This window comes from Alligator sinensis, unplaced genomic scaffold, assembly GCF_000455745.1.
Source record: "Alligator sinensis unplaced genomic scaffold, ASM45574v1 scaffold874_1, whole genome shotgun sequence".
Classification (NCBI taxonomy): domain Eukaryota; kingdom Metazoa; phylum Chordata; order Crocodylia; family Alligatoridae; genus Alligator; species Alligator sinensis.
Window position 1 is genome coordinate 1,387,943 of NW_005842302.1, and position 16,401 is coordinate 1,404,343.

The 16,401-nt window shown below is 50.4% G+C and overlaps 1 protein-coding gene across 5 annotated transcripts in view; it reads left to right on the forward strand.

Moving 5' to 3' along the window:
- WDR93 (WD repeat domain 93) overlaps positions 1-15,433 on the forward strand; it is a 26,974-nt gene extending 11,541 nt beyond the window's left edge. Inside the window, exons 13-18 of one of the 5 annotated variants that reach the window (XM_025209669.1) lie at positions 560-776; positions 1,469-1,529; positions 2,162-2,318; positions 3,374-3,554; positions 14,092-14,208; positions 15,410-15,433. In XM_025209669.1, the coding sequence (XP_025065454.1) occupies positions 560-776; positions 1,469-1,529; positions 2,162-2,318; positions 3,374-3,554; positions 14,092-14,170 (695 nt within the window). In that variant the 3' untranslated portion in view covers positions 14,171-14,208; positions 15,410-15,433. Of the gene's footprint in view, positions 1-559; positions 777-1,468; positions 1,530-2,161; positions 2,319-3,373; positions 3,555-4,888; positions 5,403-14,091; positions 14,209-15,409 lie in introns of those variants that run through there. The other 4 variants (XR_003095147.1, XM_025209670.1, XM_025209668.1 and 1 more) reach the window with 4 other exon arrangements.
- Positions 15,434-16,401: the final 968 nt, after the last annotated feature.

Sequence of the window (16,401 nt, forward strand, 5' to 3'; positions counted from 1 at the left end):
CAGTTTCCTGGTATGGATGGTCAAAACCTCCCATGTGGCCTTAGCTGAGTAATGGACTGGATTGTGCTACACATCCTGAGCTGCTCCAGTTGGGACTAAACTATCATCTAAGAAAACATTGCAACTAGAGTACCCACAAAGTTGGTGTGCATTTCTTGGGTGTGAATTGCAACAGCTGGGGTGATCCCCCGCCTCAACCTAATGTCCACACAATGTTCCCTCAGGTGGACATCACACACCAGAACATCTCTGGGGCTGTTGCAATGTCACCATGTTGTGGGATTACCATGTTGGATGACACTGGGGGCTGAGTCACCTGCTGCGATACAGGGACCGTCCCAGACGAGTCAGAGGTGGTACCCTCCACGGTGGCACCTGTGTAGGCCACGGCTGAGAAGATAGCAGCTGTTTCATACTGAACTGTAGCTAGGAGGAATGGGCTTGGCCCAGCTCATAGGAGTGGGGCTGATCCCCTTGGATAGAGGCCATTTCCATTGCCAGCCCCTGTGTTAACAAGCTGCTTATTGTTACTAGTCATGTGATGCTTGTTTCTCCCCAGGAAGCCCCCTAGGTGTAACTGCCCTCCCTGAGGGATGCCTGATCCGCAGCATCCACTTCCTGCCGAGTCCTGCTGCCCCCAAGGACCAGGGGCTCTGCCCTAGTGGAGACCCTTCCCACCCCAAAGTGCAGCTCCTAGCATTGTGTGTGGATGGATCTCTCCATCTGGTAGCAGCATCATGGACTGGACAGTCCAACACAGTGCTCCTGGCAGGCAGGTGAGGTGGGCCCCCCTTGTTCCCTTGACAGCTGTCCAAAGGCCAGGTATCCTGTGTCATCTGAACAATGTGCAGTTCCCAGTGAGTTCCTCTCACCTGGAGGGGGAGACTTCTCCAACTGCCCACAGGAATTTGCTGTTATCAGTGACAGAAAATCAGCTAGAGCAGCCAGTGGTCCCAGTGCCAGCATGAGGCCAGACTGGGGGCATCTCCTCATCGTCACGGGCAGTGACACAAGCTTACGGAGCCACTAGCATGGCTGTCTTCTGGGCTGGTTTGATCTAGAGCTGATTCCCACCCAGTTGTGCTCTCCTCACTACTTCCTCCCCCTCTCCTTCCCAAAAGAACTTGCAACTGGAAGCAGGGGTGGAGTTTCCTGCACTCTCTGCCAGAGCCCCGGGGTGTTGGCCACCAGCCAGTCTGAGGTTGGGGAGCAGTATCAGTTTCATGGTTCTGTTACTGCTCTCCTTAGTGGACAGGTATACTCACAAGGGGCTGCACTTCTGCACCCAGCCATGGCAGAGGCATCCAGGCACAGACTGTAGAGGGGTTCAAATGCACTCTGCTTTGTTGGTATCAGTAGCATGGCATGAGCCCCATGTGTGCCCCTATGCCATGTCCTACTGCTACTGCTGTCACTGTGCCTCATTAAAATGCTGAGCCTACATCAGAAGCTCACACTTATTTTACAGGCCGCAGGATCCAGGTCAGACCATCAACACAGTGACACCCCTTCTCACCTTCAATGGCACAGTGAGTTTGCAAGCCCCTGCCAAGGTTCTCTGAAGAGCGTAAATGTACAATAGGGCCTGGGGTCAGAGCCATGGTTAGGCTAATGTGCAGAGAGGAGTGAGCTGAGCAGCTAGACCTGTGGTACCTGGGACTGAGACGAGAGGGATGATCAGAACAGAACAGTCTCACTGCTGGAAGATCCCTGGTGCAGAGAGATGGAAAACACAACCCCAGACAGTTATAAACTGGAGCCAGAGACCAGAGCTGTGTAACCAGCAGAGATGGACAGATGCTTGGAAACAGGCAAAGCAGCCTTGAGAGTTCAATCCTTAGGAAAATAATGGGTGAAAAGCACCTACCTAGAGTTAGCCATTAGTCAGCAGGCATTGAGCAAGCTAGTTCCAGGCTGCTCTGTCGCCCACCTCTATCCTGACCAGCAGCACTCCTTTTGCTCCAGGCTTGGCCTCCCCCACAGCTCAGTGCTGATATGCATAGTTTCATCCCTTGCTGGGGCTGGGGTAGGAGCCCTGGAAGTATCTGTCCTTCCTATGAGTTCTGGGACTCTCACTTCAATGCCTGGCCTAGTAGGAGGAGCCTGCCAGCTCCAGTCAGCCATCTTGTGCACTGTTTTAAGTGTCCCTTTGCTATTTCAGCTGCTGGTGTTCTCCCGGGACGGCACAGTGTCCCTGATAGACACAGTCACGCTGCAGACCATTTGCCACTTGGTTACCCCACCCTCTTACACAGTAGCATCCCCCTGGCAGCCAGTGTTTGCCTTGGATACTGAGAACCAGCGCCTGCTCCTCCAAGGTAGGGGTTGTGACACAGAAGGGCACAGGTGCGGGCAGTTAACTTGGTGGATGTGGGAATGGAAAGGGGACTCTTGGTCTCTATTGCTTGTCAAGCTGGTGGTTCCTCAGGAGGAGAAAGGATCTGCTCAGCCTTCTTGCAGCAGATCCTGCAGTCATGCAGCCAACCTGGAACTTCAAGGTCGGTCAGTGTTTGTGTGTGATGTCTGTGTGCTGCTGTCTCTGCATGCAGAGAGTGGTGTGGGCAGTCTCTGCCCCCTCTGCTGGAGTGCACAAGGACTTAAAGCCTGAAGCCTCACTGCTGGGCTCTAATCAAAGTGAGTGGCTCAGAAGTCTGGCTGCTTCCTTCTTTGCCTGCAGTCTGTCCTTGGGCACACAGGAGAGGGGGCTGCTGGAGATGTCAACCCCAGACTGGAGTTTGGAACTGACTGAGTGCTTGTATCCTTCCCAGCTGGCTGGTGCAGGGGTTCTCAGCCTTACTCAGAGCGCAAGCCACCTGCTACTTAGGAGAGTGTCTCATAGACCCTCCCCTCCATGCCCACCACTTGTTCCTCTTCCCTACCTGTTTGCCACTCCCTGCTGCAGCTCTCTCCCACTTCAGCACCTACAGCAGTTGCCTACTGATAGAGCCCTCCTCAGAAAGTCCTGCTGTATTAGTAGTTTCTCTAGAGAGATGTAGCAGCAGGGAGCAAGGAGTGCTCTGTGCCCCGCCAGCCCTGCACTAGCCTCTAACACATGCTCTGGAGCCCCACTGCTGTAAGATCTATGCTGACAGATTTCTCACCAAGCCCTGGCCATGCATGTTTCTCTGACTTAGTGGCCTGCTGGGAACTGAAGCCTGTTTTTCAATCGTGGTGGTCGTGGCACAAAGCAGACTCATCTGAGGCTGTTCTCATCTCTCCTGTTTGAATAACTTTTTCAGAGCAGCTGTCAGGACAGGGTAAATTGCCCAATGCAGCAGTGGCAGCCTTGGCTCATTGTTCCATGCATAGTAAGGCTGCAGAATATGCCACACAGGAAGGTAACCCTCCTTGCCCTCTCGTCTCTGCCTTCCAGGGCAAGAGCAGCAGCGGGCAGATGCTGTGTCACAGGCCAAAGACAATCAAAGCTCCATCTTCCTCTTTGACTTCAATTCCCACCCACTCAGGGATGTTTTCCCAAAGAAACTGGAGTCTCCCCCGGAATCCCTGCAGCACCTGCCATGGGACAAGAGATGTGACATTTTCCTGCGCAACAGGTGAGGTTGAAAGGGAAGTCTGGAGGGTTGGAAGCTGGAGCTTTGCTTGTACTCACATTAGGGCAGTTCCTTGTGCCACCTCAGGATGGAAATGCTGCTCCAGCTATGGCTAGGATGAGCTTGGATCTGTAAATGATTCCCTTTCCTCCCACTTATAGTCCCATGGCTATATTTTATTTAACACATGTAGTGGGAGCTATTGGACCACACACAGCATAACCTGTGCCTGGCAAGTGGACTTGCCTTGTGCTGTCACTAGGTGGCAATGTAGTATCTCTTATTGTTGTTCCTTGCGCTGTTACTTTGGGAAACCTATGGTCTGATCTGAGGTACAAGGAAATCTTCCAGTGATGCAGTGGGCCCATAGCTTGGGAGTTTGAAGCACAGCAGGTGGCTGTGGGAAGGGCCTCATGGACTACTTATTACCTATGACGAGATCGAACGGTCACAAATTCCTCCATGACCGTTTCAGGCTGGACATAAGGAAGAACTTCTTTACTTTTACTGTCCGAGCCCCCAAGGTCTGGAATAGACTGCTGTAAGAGGTGGTTCAAGCACCTACTTTGAACGCCTTCAAGAGACATTTGGGTGTTTATCTTGCTGGGATCCTGTGATCCCTGCTGACTTCCCACCCCTGGGGCAAAGGGCTGGACTTGATCTTCCGAAGTCCCTTCCAGCTCTAATGCCTATGAAATCTATGAAATAACAGCGTTCCCCAACTCTCCTCTGCTTCCAGTACCGAACCAGGGCTCTGGCTGGCTGGCTGTAGACAGAGAGGTGCTCATCTCATATCGCTGCCTGTGTTCCTCTCTTGAAAGTTCACAGATCTGCCCTGAGAATGAGATTCTCATACCATCCTTATACTATAAAAACTGGGGAGGCAGGAATACCTCCCCCCCCCACGCTCCCTCAGAGTGCTCTCTTATTCAGAGCTTATGCCACCAACCTTAGTTTAGAGGGATAAGATTCTGGATAAACACACACTGGCCTTTCTCTATGCACCTGAAAAGTCCCTGCTGGGCATGCACACAAGAACTTGACTGTATGCACTGTGCACACAACTGTGTGAGAACAAATGTAGAGGCTGTAGCTCATTTTCTAGCCCATAAGAGCCCAGATGTTTGTGTGCCCTAAATGGTCTGTGAGGGTTCTCTGCATGGTGATATACATCTTTGAACACGTGTGTTTTGGAAGCGGGTATTTCATTCACACAGATCTATTCTGAACTGATTCTATGGAGCCACAGAAAGCTAGCTATGCCCAGGTCAGCTGGGGAATGAGGTTTGAGGTGGTGACAGGGGCCACTCTAATGGCTGGGTTCTTCTCTGCGTTAGACGAGAGCACTTGCTGGAGCTCAGCCAGCAGATGCCGGGATGCTGGAGCCGGTTGCAGAATTACGCGGCCACCCTTCAGAAGGAGAGACAGAAGAAGTGATTTGCAAGGGAGCAGCTATGGTCAGCCTTCCAACGTGTGAACAGCAACTCTTCATTGTAACTCATCATAGCCTCCATCTTGAGGCAGCTCAATGCACAGGTTGGCTTCTGGCCTCCTGCCACACCTGCTGCTCAGCCTGCACCAGCAGCTCCTCACCCCTTGTCTATGGCCATGGCACAACCAGGACATGAGCAGTGTTGTGGGGCCACAAACATAGCAGAGGGGTCTCTTCTCAAAGCCAGCCAGCAGGTCAAGCACTTGAACTGGAGGATTTGATGAGTGACTGAGATTCACAGGGATCTGGAAGATTGACTCAGTAGCAGCATGTTGTTACCAGCAACTCAGTTGTCATTAAACCCTGTCAACAAAGCCCTCTGTGATTGCATCTGCGTCTGGTGTATCACACGTTTGGCTCTCAGATGCAGCTCTGCTTTTGTACCGCAGCCACTTTGGGATTTCCCAGCAGGTCTCATCACCCTACAAGCCTGCTCACTGGAGCAGGTTCAAGATGGGAACCACAGAGAGTCCAGAAATTCTTCAAGCTTCTTTGACCCAGGATGGGCAAACCAAGGTTAATGCTAATGCCACTGCTAGCCCTAGCCTCCAGCTGCTTCTCCCAGCCATCTGGCAGCACTGCCCAACACTAGTCTCACCTGGTTCAGGGTTGAGTTTGATCTTGTATCAACTTTGAGGTTGGTTAGAGCTCCCATCTTGTTTCCTTACAGTCATTCTGGCCACATTGGATAAGCAGGAGGCTGCACAAGGTCTTCATGTCTGGATTCCTTCTCCTGTCATGTTGTCATGTCAAGGAAAGGAGTTTTCCTCACCCTAGAGGGCTTCTTCTGTGATGCTGTCAGTAGGGAATAAATCATTGGACTTGAGTCTTTTGGGTGATTGAGATGGGCAATGACCTCCTGGCTTGTCCAGCAATTCAGACTCCCCTTCCAGCAGCCAGTGGAGATGCTGGTTAATGGTGGGCACCTGAACCTGGGTACTGCCCTTGTTGACTAGCTGACCATATTCCTAGCTCAGCTTTCTGTTCTCAGATTGTCAACTCCATGCTGGCTGTCGCTGGCCGTGATTGGGGTTGGCCTATGCCTCTGATCAGCACTTCTGCCTGGACCCAGCAAGGGCTCACTGGACATCAGTAAAGAGAAGGGGTCACTCAGGATAGTGGAGACCTATCAGGTACATGGAGTGGGCAGTGCTGGAAAGCTTTGCTCAGCCTGCTGGTTGTTTTGCTGTAGGAGAGGCTGAGAAGAGCCCAGTGTTCATCAGCTGACTGTAAGCAGCAGAGGAAGCTTAGAGGATGTCTTTTGAATTTGACCCCAGTTTGCTTTCCTCGTTCACATAAAATTCCTGTTGCCTTCCATGGACTTTGGATCAGGCCTTAGTTGTAAGGCTGCATTTTCTAGGTGTTAGCCAGCAGGGCTGAACAGGAAGATCATGGGGCATGTGTACCAAGCATTGATCTCACCCACACAGCAGAAGCCACCCTTTGTGAAAGGCAGCACTGCATGATTTCTTCACCATTGGACCCTGCTGCCCCGTTCACCCTTGGTGCAGGGCTGCTTGGGGGGGCCTGTGCAGACTGCAGCAGGTTTTGACTTTGCACAGGCAATCTGCCCCTTTGCAGGCAGCTGGTGTACCTGGAGTGGGGATGCCAGCTCCCTCCAAGCAGGGAGGTGGCAGTGACGCTGCACAGTCCACAGGTCCAGATCCTAAACTCTTCTCTGTCATTTTGCCTAGTAAATTCAAGTGGGGGAGCTATGCTTTGCTTGAGTAAGGACTGCTTCATTTTGCCTGGCACTGACAGAACTTGTGGTCCAGTTTAACCCTTGGCAGGCAACAGTGCTGCAGAATGCTAAACATGGACCTTTGCCAGTACCGCTCCTCTTGGGCTGGCTCCCTGATTCTGCATGACAACAGCAGCATCACAGCTGAAAAGGTGTCACTTTGCAGAGGCTTAGCAATTCCTGGAGCCGCTCATTGCCCTCCCTGTCAGCTTTCTTTTACACTTAGTTACAGCTCATCATATGCTCATAGTTTCATAGTTGGTAGGGTCAGAAGGGACCTAAGCAGATCATCAAGTCTGACCCCCTGCCATGGGTAGGAAAGGATGCTGGGGTCAAACGACCCTGGCTAGGTGTCTATCTAGCCTCCTTTTGAAGACCCCCAGGGTAGAAGCGAGCACCACTTTCCTTGGAAGTTGGTTCCAGATCCTAGCCACCCTGACTGTGAAGTAGTGCCTCCTGATATCTAGCATGAATCTACTCTCAGTCAACTTATGGCTGTTATTCCTTGTAACTCCCGGTAGTGCTCGGGGGAACAGGAATTCTCTCGTTGCCTGCTGGTCCTCCCTTGGCCAGTTTATAGACACCACCAGATCCCCTCTCAGCCTTCTCTTGTGGAGGCTGAACAGATTCAGGTCCCCTAGCCTCTCCTCATATGGCCTGCCCTGCTGACCCCTGATCATGCGAGTGGCCCTCCTCTGGACCCTCTTCATGTTGTCCACATCCCTCCTGAAGTGCAGCCTCCAGAACTGGATGCAGTACTCCAATTGCGGCCTGACCAATGTTGCATAGAGGGGGAGGATCACCTTGGACCTGCTTGAGATGCATCTGCGGATGCATGACAAGGTGCAGTTAGCCTTCCTGACTGTGTCCCCACATTGGTGGCCTATGTTCATCTTGGAGTCTATAATGACTCCAAGATCCTTTTCTGCCTCTGTGCTGATGAGAGGGGAGTTCCCCAGCCAGTAGGTATGCTACTGGTTCTTCCTCCGTAGGTGCAGTACCTTGCACTTGTCAGTATTGAATCCCATCCTATTCTCATCCCCCACCCCTGTAACCTATCCAGATTCAATTGCAGCCTGTCCCTACCTTCTAGCATGCCCACTTCTCCCCACATTTTAGTGTCATCCACGAATTTGAACAAGGTGCTTTTCATCCCCTCGTCCAAGTCGCTGATGAAGATGTTGAACAGTGTGGGCCTGAGGACCGAGCCCTGGGGAACCCCACTGCCCACATCCCTCCAGGTCGAAAATGACTTGTCCACCACCCCTCTCTGGGTGCGGCCCTCCAGCCAGTTGGCCACCCATCTGACTGTGTAGGCATCGACACCACAATCTCCTAATTTTTTAATGAAAATGCGGTGAGAGACAGTGTCGAAGGACTTCCTAAAGTCTAGAAAGACTACGTCCACCGCAACACCTGCGTCCAAGGCTTTTGTGACCTGGTCGTAGAAGGCCACCAGGTTGGTCTGACAGGACCTGCCTCGAATGAACCCATGTTGGTTGCCCCTAAGCATACACTCCCCTGCTTGCCCCTCGCAGATGTGCTCCTGGATAATTTTCTCAAAGAGCTTCCCCAGGACCAAGGTAAGACTAACAGGTCTATAATTTCCTGGGTCCTCCTTCCTCTCTTTTTTGAAAATGGGGACCACATTGGCCCTTTTCCAGTCCTCTGGCACCTCTCCAGAACACCGTGAGCGCTTGTCAAGCTGTGCCAGGGGTCCCGCAATGACCTCTGCTAATTCCTTCAGCACTCTGGGGTGGAGATCGTCAGGACCTGTTGATTTGAACATGTCCAGTCCCTCCAGAAGTTCCCTGACTAGGTCCTCACTGACCTTGGGCCTGGCTGCACCTCCCCTGGGACCATCAGGAATCCCGGTGCGGGGGGATGACCTGGTCCCTGCTCAGAAAAATGGAGGCAAAGAAATTGTTAAATAGGTTAGCTTTGTCATCTGGTGAGACCACCAGATTTCCAAGCGTGTCCTTCAGAGGCCCCACATTACCCAGAACTGCCCAAATATGTGGTCCCTGGCATGAAGAGCTTATACTATAAGCAGTTCTCTGCAGGTGCTCCTATGATTGTTGTCCAAGGGAAATCACTTCTGGCTCAAGCCTGCAAATACTACCAATCACTGTTCGGCAGGCCCATTGGAATAGGTTGGAGAGAACAGCAGCTCTGGGCAGTCAGGGCAGAGACGGGAAGTCAGGATCAGGAGACACCCAAATCCTTCTATAGAAACTAGGAGGACGTGCCAGGCTCTACACAGGGGACCAGGATGCCAGATGGATCTTGCAGAACCGAGACATCCAGGTAACTTTCCTTGTGAACATGCCCATCTCATACCAGGATTCAGCTGGACTTGGGCTCCCTGTGGCAGCTGACTCCACATTAACAAAACATTTGCTCTTCAAAACTCAAAGGCTCAGTGTAGCACTATTATGGAGCTCTTGGGACACCTGAATGGGTTGGGCTTTGAAGATCCTCTCAAGCCAGGGCCACTTCACAGTGTTTTGTCACTTGTCTGACAAATTGTACTTGTTTTAGCTTAAGTTTTCATGCTGAGTTTTAGCTTGGTTTTTTTGAAGTGCTGAGAAAACCTGTGCAGCTGCTCAAGGGCAAGGCAGTATTTGAAAGGAAAATGATGTTGTTCACACATTAGGCAGATAGTTTCAGATGCTTGTCTGGTCCTTAAACTCCCCACATTATTTGGATTTAAGCCCTCACAGCTGCTACCCTCCCCATGGGATCCACGTGTGTCACGATGTGAGAGTCAGAGTGGATTAGAAGAGCAAAGGCAGGGGATTGGGGCAGGATTTGGGCTGATTGACCACAGAGTGCATCAGTGAGCCTGCATGAATTCAGAGTGGTGCTTGGTTATGGACCACTCATGTTGGCCATGAGTAAAGCCCCACTGACCTGCCTGATCAAAAGAATGAGGCAGTGGGAGGCACCATGGGAGAGGGAAAGCCAGGAGCAGCTGCAGGTGGATGAAACATCCTTATTTTGATTCACGCCTTCAGTGTGGACCATTTATTCCCCCCTTCGTGAAGGGCTAACAGAATAATTGGTATGATCAACTGTTTAATGTGCATGCTGTCAGCAGGGCTGTTTACAGAGCTCCCTGGCACATCCTGCAGCAGAGCAGAGGCAGCCACGCTCCCAAATCGGAGACAGCCCTTCTGTGGGATGCCCCCTCTGTGGGGTTCAAAGCACATGATGCCCTCAGCTGCAAGGGCAGCTGCCAAACTGGGACCTGATCCTGCCGCCACTGAAAGCTGAGGAGGAGCTTTGAGGCATCCAAAGTATCGTCATGCAGAAGTACAAGTCTGCGAGGGTTTCACCTGTACTTTCAGGTGGGTCCAGGTCTATCCACAGACCAGCAAGCCCAGTGCAGTGAAAGGCACTTTGGTTTCAGTGAAGGAGGAATTTGGCCATTGGTGATGGTTATAGTGAGCAGAGGTGAGATGAGCATCACACCAGCAAGCTGGCTATAGCACAGGGTCCCTCACGGGAGAGCTCATGCTGCACAGTCTGGGGGAGCAGAGTGTAGCAGGCCACTGTATTTCACCGCTCCAGCCTGCCCCCATGTCTTGGCAGGGGGTCCTGTCACTAAATTGCCTGCTCCCCAGCTCAGGGAGACAAAGGCAATTTCCTGAGGGCTCAGTGAGGTTTTTGTGGGGATGTGGGAGATCAGAGACAGATTCAGAGTCAGGATCATATCAGGAAAGCAGAAGTGACGAGTCTGTTCTCAGATCATGGGGGACCAGCAGAGGCTGGGGCATTTACAGTATCCCCGAGCCTCCTTGGCAGCTCTGACCCCAAGCCTGACAATTCCTCCATTGGAGACACACTGCTGGAAGTCCTCTGGTCTATAACTGTCTAGGAGACTTCCCTTCAAAGGGGTCTCTCTTTGGAGGAAGAGGCACCCCAAAGGCTATTAGAGCCCCATGAATGGTCTGAGGAGACATGCTTTTAGTCCCTGTTGGCAGTAGGGGAATGAGATTCAATGTGTTAAATTAGGGGTGTGAAACTTATCTGGCTCTGTGGGGACCAGTCCACAGGCTGTAGAACAGTGCAGGGCTGGCCCCATGGGCTGAATTGGGCTCATAGACCCCCCCACCCCTGCATGACAGATCCAATACCTGCAGCACTTGCTCCAGCTGGTTTGGGACTGCACTGCACATGGACCAGGATGTGAGCCTCATGTGGCACCCACCCCAGCTGGTTTGGGGTGGATGTTGCATGCAGCACAGGTCCCAGACTGGTTGGACAGGCTTCACAGTGCACTCCCCTCGATACCCTCCATACTGAATCCACCATCTGCTGTGGCCAGTCCGAGACTGTGCCACATGCATGTGGCTCATGTCTTGAACTGGCCAGAGCAGATGGGGTGGATGCTGGATCTGGCATGAGGAGAGGGGGAGGGTCCTGGACTGGCCCCTCCTGGGACTAGCATGGGGGGCTGGATGATGTAGCTTTACAGGCTGGATCTAGCCCACAGGCTGGATCTTTGACCCCTGTGCTAAATGGCAATTACTATAGTAACCTCTCTGGGGCAGGGGTTGTCTAGTATTTGTTCAGCCCTCACCATAAACATCTGCTCCATTGCGGGGATTCCCTTTCTGCAGAAATAGAAATCCTTAGGCTGAATAATGCCAAGTCAAAGCCTATCCCAGGGGAAGCAGCTCTGCTAAAGATAATGGAGGACAAGCAGGCTGTGCTTTAGCAATGCACTGCACCATCAAAGGTGCCCAGCACAGCTTTCGGCTACGTGCAGACAGCATCTATCCCAGCAGGGAGTAGGAGGCTCTGTAGGCTCAAGTCTACTTCCCTCACTCTTGCTGTGCAAGGCAGGCCTGCTGCTAGGGCAGAAGCAGGGGAGTCGGAAATGGGAAGGGTCTATGAGTTCTTCTAGTCCATCCTGGCCCCACAGGATACACACAAATGTTTTTTCTGGTCCAGTTTCGTTACTCCTAATCAGAGCCTGTTGCTCCCAGCACTTAGATCCTCTCTTGACTTGTGCACAGGATCCAGCCTTGGACAGCTCTGCCAAGCCCTGTGTTTTTAGTTCGTTCTCCCCTCATGCTCGGTGCCAGTCATCTCCGGTGCTTCTCTTTGGACTTGTTCCAGTTCGTCTGTCTCGTTCATCTGTCCAGTTCGCCCAGAAGAGAACACCATGTTCCCGGCAGTCGCAGTAGGGCCTAATTCAGCTGGGTTTTTTTTACTCATGAGTATCCTTATTCTGGTCTAGTTTGCCCTGCCATGAGGGATCAGTAAGGTCAAGGGATAGGTATGGCCATTCAGGTCTAGTGTGGAGTCAGCCATCTGTTAGCAGGCCAGAGCAGTAGGCAGCCAACCAGAGCAGAAGGATTTAATGCAGCTGACCAGAGTGCGATGTGCATCATCACTTTGGTGCCATTGAGGAAACGCTGAGCTTGCTTTATGGTCATGGCATTTTCCCTAATTAAGAGCACAATGGGGCACATGCCCCACAGAACTCAGCCCCAAAAGGGCAAGTCCCGGGGCAGATAAAAGCACAACGAGAAAGGACAAATTATTTAGAGGAGCGAGCAATGCAAACACACACATGCAGTTACATGCACTGACTGCTGCCCTAGTCACCCCCTCTCCCCAGCAATGCTAGTGTCAAGATGCAATACCCTTGTGTGTGGCTAGTAACATGCCTCCCTTGTGGATGACACAGGGAAAAAGACATGAATTATGAATGGGACTAAAACAGAAACAGGTTTGCAGGGGAAAGCATGGCACTGAGAGCTGAGGGAAAATTAGCAATTAGGCAGGGAGGAGATTTTAGCCAGACTTCTAGGTTGGTAGGTCAGAAGAGATCATCTTGTCTGATACCCTGTATTCCACAGGCCCTGGGACTTCCCTCAATTAAGTCCTGTTTCAAGTGGCAAATAGTCTTTTGAGAAAAATCCAATCTAAATTTAAAACCTGTGGGGGGTGGAGCCCAGAGTAAAGTCATCCCCTGCAGCCCCAAGTAAAGTCTTCCTCTAATTACCCTCACAGGTAATAATTTGTGTGAATTTGCCTAAGTGTGGCTTTCAGTTATTGGATCTAATTATGTCTGTGTCTGAGAGACTGAAGAGCTCATTATCTAAGTGTTGTTCTCCAGACTATGATCAAGACACCTTTACCCCCCACTTTGATAAGCTGAATAACACAAGCACCTGAAGTCTGTGACTTCAAGGCACATTTCCAATCTAATGGGTGTTCAGTGAAAACCATGAAATGCTGGTACTCTCTGGTGTGGCCAAAACAAGTGATAGAAAGACTTGACATAAACATTGGGGGTGGTACAGAGAAGCAATAGGACTGTGAGACCAGGCTTAATAGGGAGTTTTGTAAAGATACCCAAATACCATTGACAGTAGGCGCCTATGTACCTTCAGCCCTTACAAACTTCTCCCATTAAAATAAGCCAGATGGAAATTGTAGCTACAATGAGAATGAGCAAATGGATTTGCTGATGTGGTCTGATTCTGCTGCCCTATCTCACCTCTGCAATAGCATCTCCCTTCCACACCACTGCTGTCATCTCCATTCTTCCAACTTGACCCACCTTTCTGGAGGTTGATAGTTTCTCATTATTTTTAGTACAAATGAAGAAGAAATCTGAAATGCTAGAAAGTGCATCGGCACAGCTGATAAACCTGAAAATGCCAAGCCAAGTCAATGGAGCCATATATAGAGCTGACCTGAATATGGGAGAAACAGACCCAGGATTGTTTGTCCTTGCTAAAATACCCCTAATCTCTGTTTTTCAGGAACAGACTTTATTGCAATCCTTTTCTATGGGGCTGTAGTCTTTGTAATTCATTGTTCCCCCATCAGGAGAGGTGCCCAGATTCTGAGCTGATGTGTATTAATACGAGAACCAGGATGAAAAGCTCAAAGAGGGACTAAAGCATTCTCTGATCCAACTGAATCCAGAGCCTTGGTCTGGGTGCTTCCAGATTTTGAGAAAATCCCAAACTGCTTCTGAGCATTGTAGCTTGCATTTCTCTTTCTAAATGGGCTGATTCCAAAACCCACATTTGGGGTGAAAACTTGGTTCCTCACTTTGCAGCTCAAGTCATTTAAGCGTTTGTTAGAAGTAGTTTCCCTTCAGAATGCAGGAGAGCAGTCTCATTGCAGCACAATTATTTTGTTGAAAGACGCACACTTTTTATTCCCTCATTTCCGATCCATTTGGAAAAAGCTAATACAGTTTGCAGTTTGATTGGTCAGTGCTGATACAATTGTTCCCTGGCCTCATTTTGAAATATACCTTTGTCTTTTGTACACAGAGTGACTGTCAAAGCCCTGCTTCAAAGATCATCACCCAGCAGTCATAAAGTGCTAGCAAAAACAACTGAATGCAATTGAACAGATATGCAAAAAAGCACCTACTAAAAAAGATAATTGTGAGTAAAAATGATCAGCAGATTCAAATTATGCTTATTGTGACTCAAAAACCTTACCCCCTGCCTGAAGATAGATCCAGCACTCCTCTAAAATTCATAAAGCCATGCCTAAAGGCATCTTTATTTTAATGCACCATCCAGCTTTGAGCTGTGGATTCACACAGTCTTTCAGCAACAATATTTTCATAAAGATGAGCAGAGTCTGAACAACATGTCCTCAGCATTGTTCAGATGAGTTTTCTTAACATTGGGTAAACACATCATAGATCCATAGATTGTAAGGGGCTGGAAGGGAGCTCACAGATCATTGGATCCAGCCCCCCCGCTCTAGGCAGGAAGACAACTGGGGTCAAGTGACCCCCAGTGAGGTGACTGTCCAGTCTCCTCTTAAAAACTGCCAGGGTAGGTGACTGCTCCACCTCTGGAGGGAGTTTATTCCACAGTCTGGACCACCCTGACTGTGAAGGAGTTTTTCCTGGTATTAAGCCTGAAGCAGCCTTCCAGGAGTTTATATCCATTGGTCCTGGTCTTCCCCAGGAGTGCCCTAGTGAACAGTTGTTCACCAAGCTCCTGATACACCCCTCTGATATAGCAGTAAGCTGCTGTCAAGTCCCCACTTAGCCTTCTTTTCTTTAGGCTAAAGAGGCCTAAGTCCCTCAGCCTTTCCTCGTATGGCTTGCCTTGCAAGTCCCTGATCATATGGGTGGCTCTTCTCTGGACCCTCTCAAGCCTTTCCACATCCTTGTTGAAGTGCAGCACCCAGAACTGGACGCAGTACTCCAACTGTGGTCCCACCAGTGCTGAGTACAGCAGGAGTATCACTTCCTTAGTTTTACACGAGATGCATCAGTTGATTCATGCCAGCGTGTTGTTTGCCCTGCTGGCCACTGCATTGCACTGATGGCTCATATTCGTGTGATGGTTGATCATTACCCCTAGGTCCCTTTCGTCCGTGGTGCAAGTCAAGCTGTCACCACCGAGCCTGTATGTATGTTGTGAGTTGTTTGCCCCCAGATGGAGCGCCTTACACTTGGAAATGTTAAACTTCATCTGGTTCCGGTCTGCTCAGTTCTCGAGCCTGTCCAGGCCCGCCCGTAACTGCAACCTATCTTCAGGCGCGACCACACTGCCCGATAACTTGGTGTCATCTGTGAACTTGGCCAGTGAGCTTTTCACTCCCCCATCCAAATCATTGATATAGATGTTGAAAAGCACCGGTCCAAGCACGGCCCCCTGACGGACACCACTGGCCACTTCTTGCCAGGATGACAGATCCGTTCATGAGAACTCTCTGGGTCCTACACTGCAGCCAGTTTCCCACCCACTGACCCATCAAGGTAAACATCAGGTAAATACATCTTCCACAGATTCACAGGAGTTTAGTGCTGGAAGGCACCTCATGAGATCATAGGGTCCAGCCTCCTTGCTCTGGGCAGGAAAGACTGTTGGGGTCAAATACTCCCAGCAAGGTGCGCATCCAGTCTCCTTTTGAACATCTCCAGGGTAGGTGCCTATACCAACCCACGCTGGGAGTCTATTTCAGTCTGACCACACAAACCATTAAGTTTTTCCTTATATGCAGTCTGAAACCTTCTTCTAGGAGTTTATGACCGTTGCTCCTGGTTTTCCCCTGGGGCACTTTGGTGAATAATTGTTTGCCTACCTCCTGATGCTCTCCCCTGATATATTTGTAAGCAGCTACCAAATCCCCCTGAAGTCTTCTCTTTTCTAGGCTGAACAATCCCATATCTGTCAGGCTACCCTCGTATGGCTTGCTGTTCAGGCCTCTAATCATATGAGTGGCTCTTCTTTGGACTCTCTTAAGTTTCTCCACATCTTTCTTGCAGTGTGGCACCCAAAACTGGAACCAGTACTCCAGCTGCAGCCTCAACAATGCTTAGTAGAGCGGGAGAATAACTTCCTTAGTTTTGCTTGAGATGCATCGTTTGATGCATGTCAGCATATTGTTTGTTCTGCTAACTGTAGCATCACACTGGTAGCTCATTCATTTTATGGTCAATTATGATCCCTAGGTCGTTTTCAGATGTGGTGCTAGCTAGTGTAGTGCCACCAACCCTGTAAGTTTAAGGATTTTTCCTCCCCAAATGGAGTACTACACTTCTCAGTGTTGAACCAGCCAGGTCCTATTTCAGCACTTCTTTTGAAAGTGTAGTCAAACTCTTCAACTGGTGG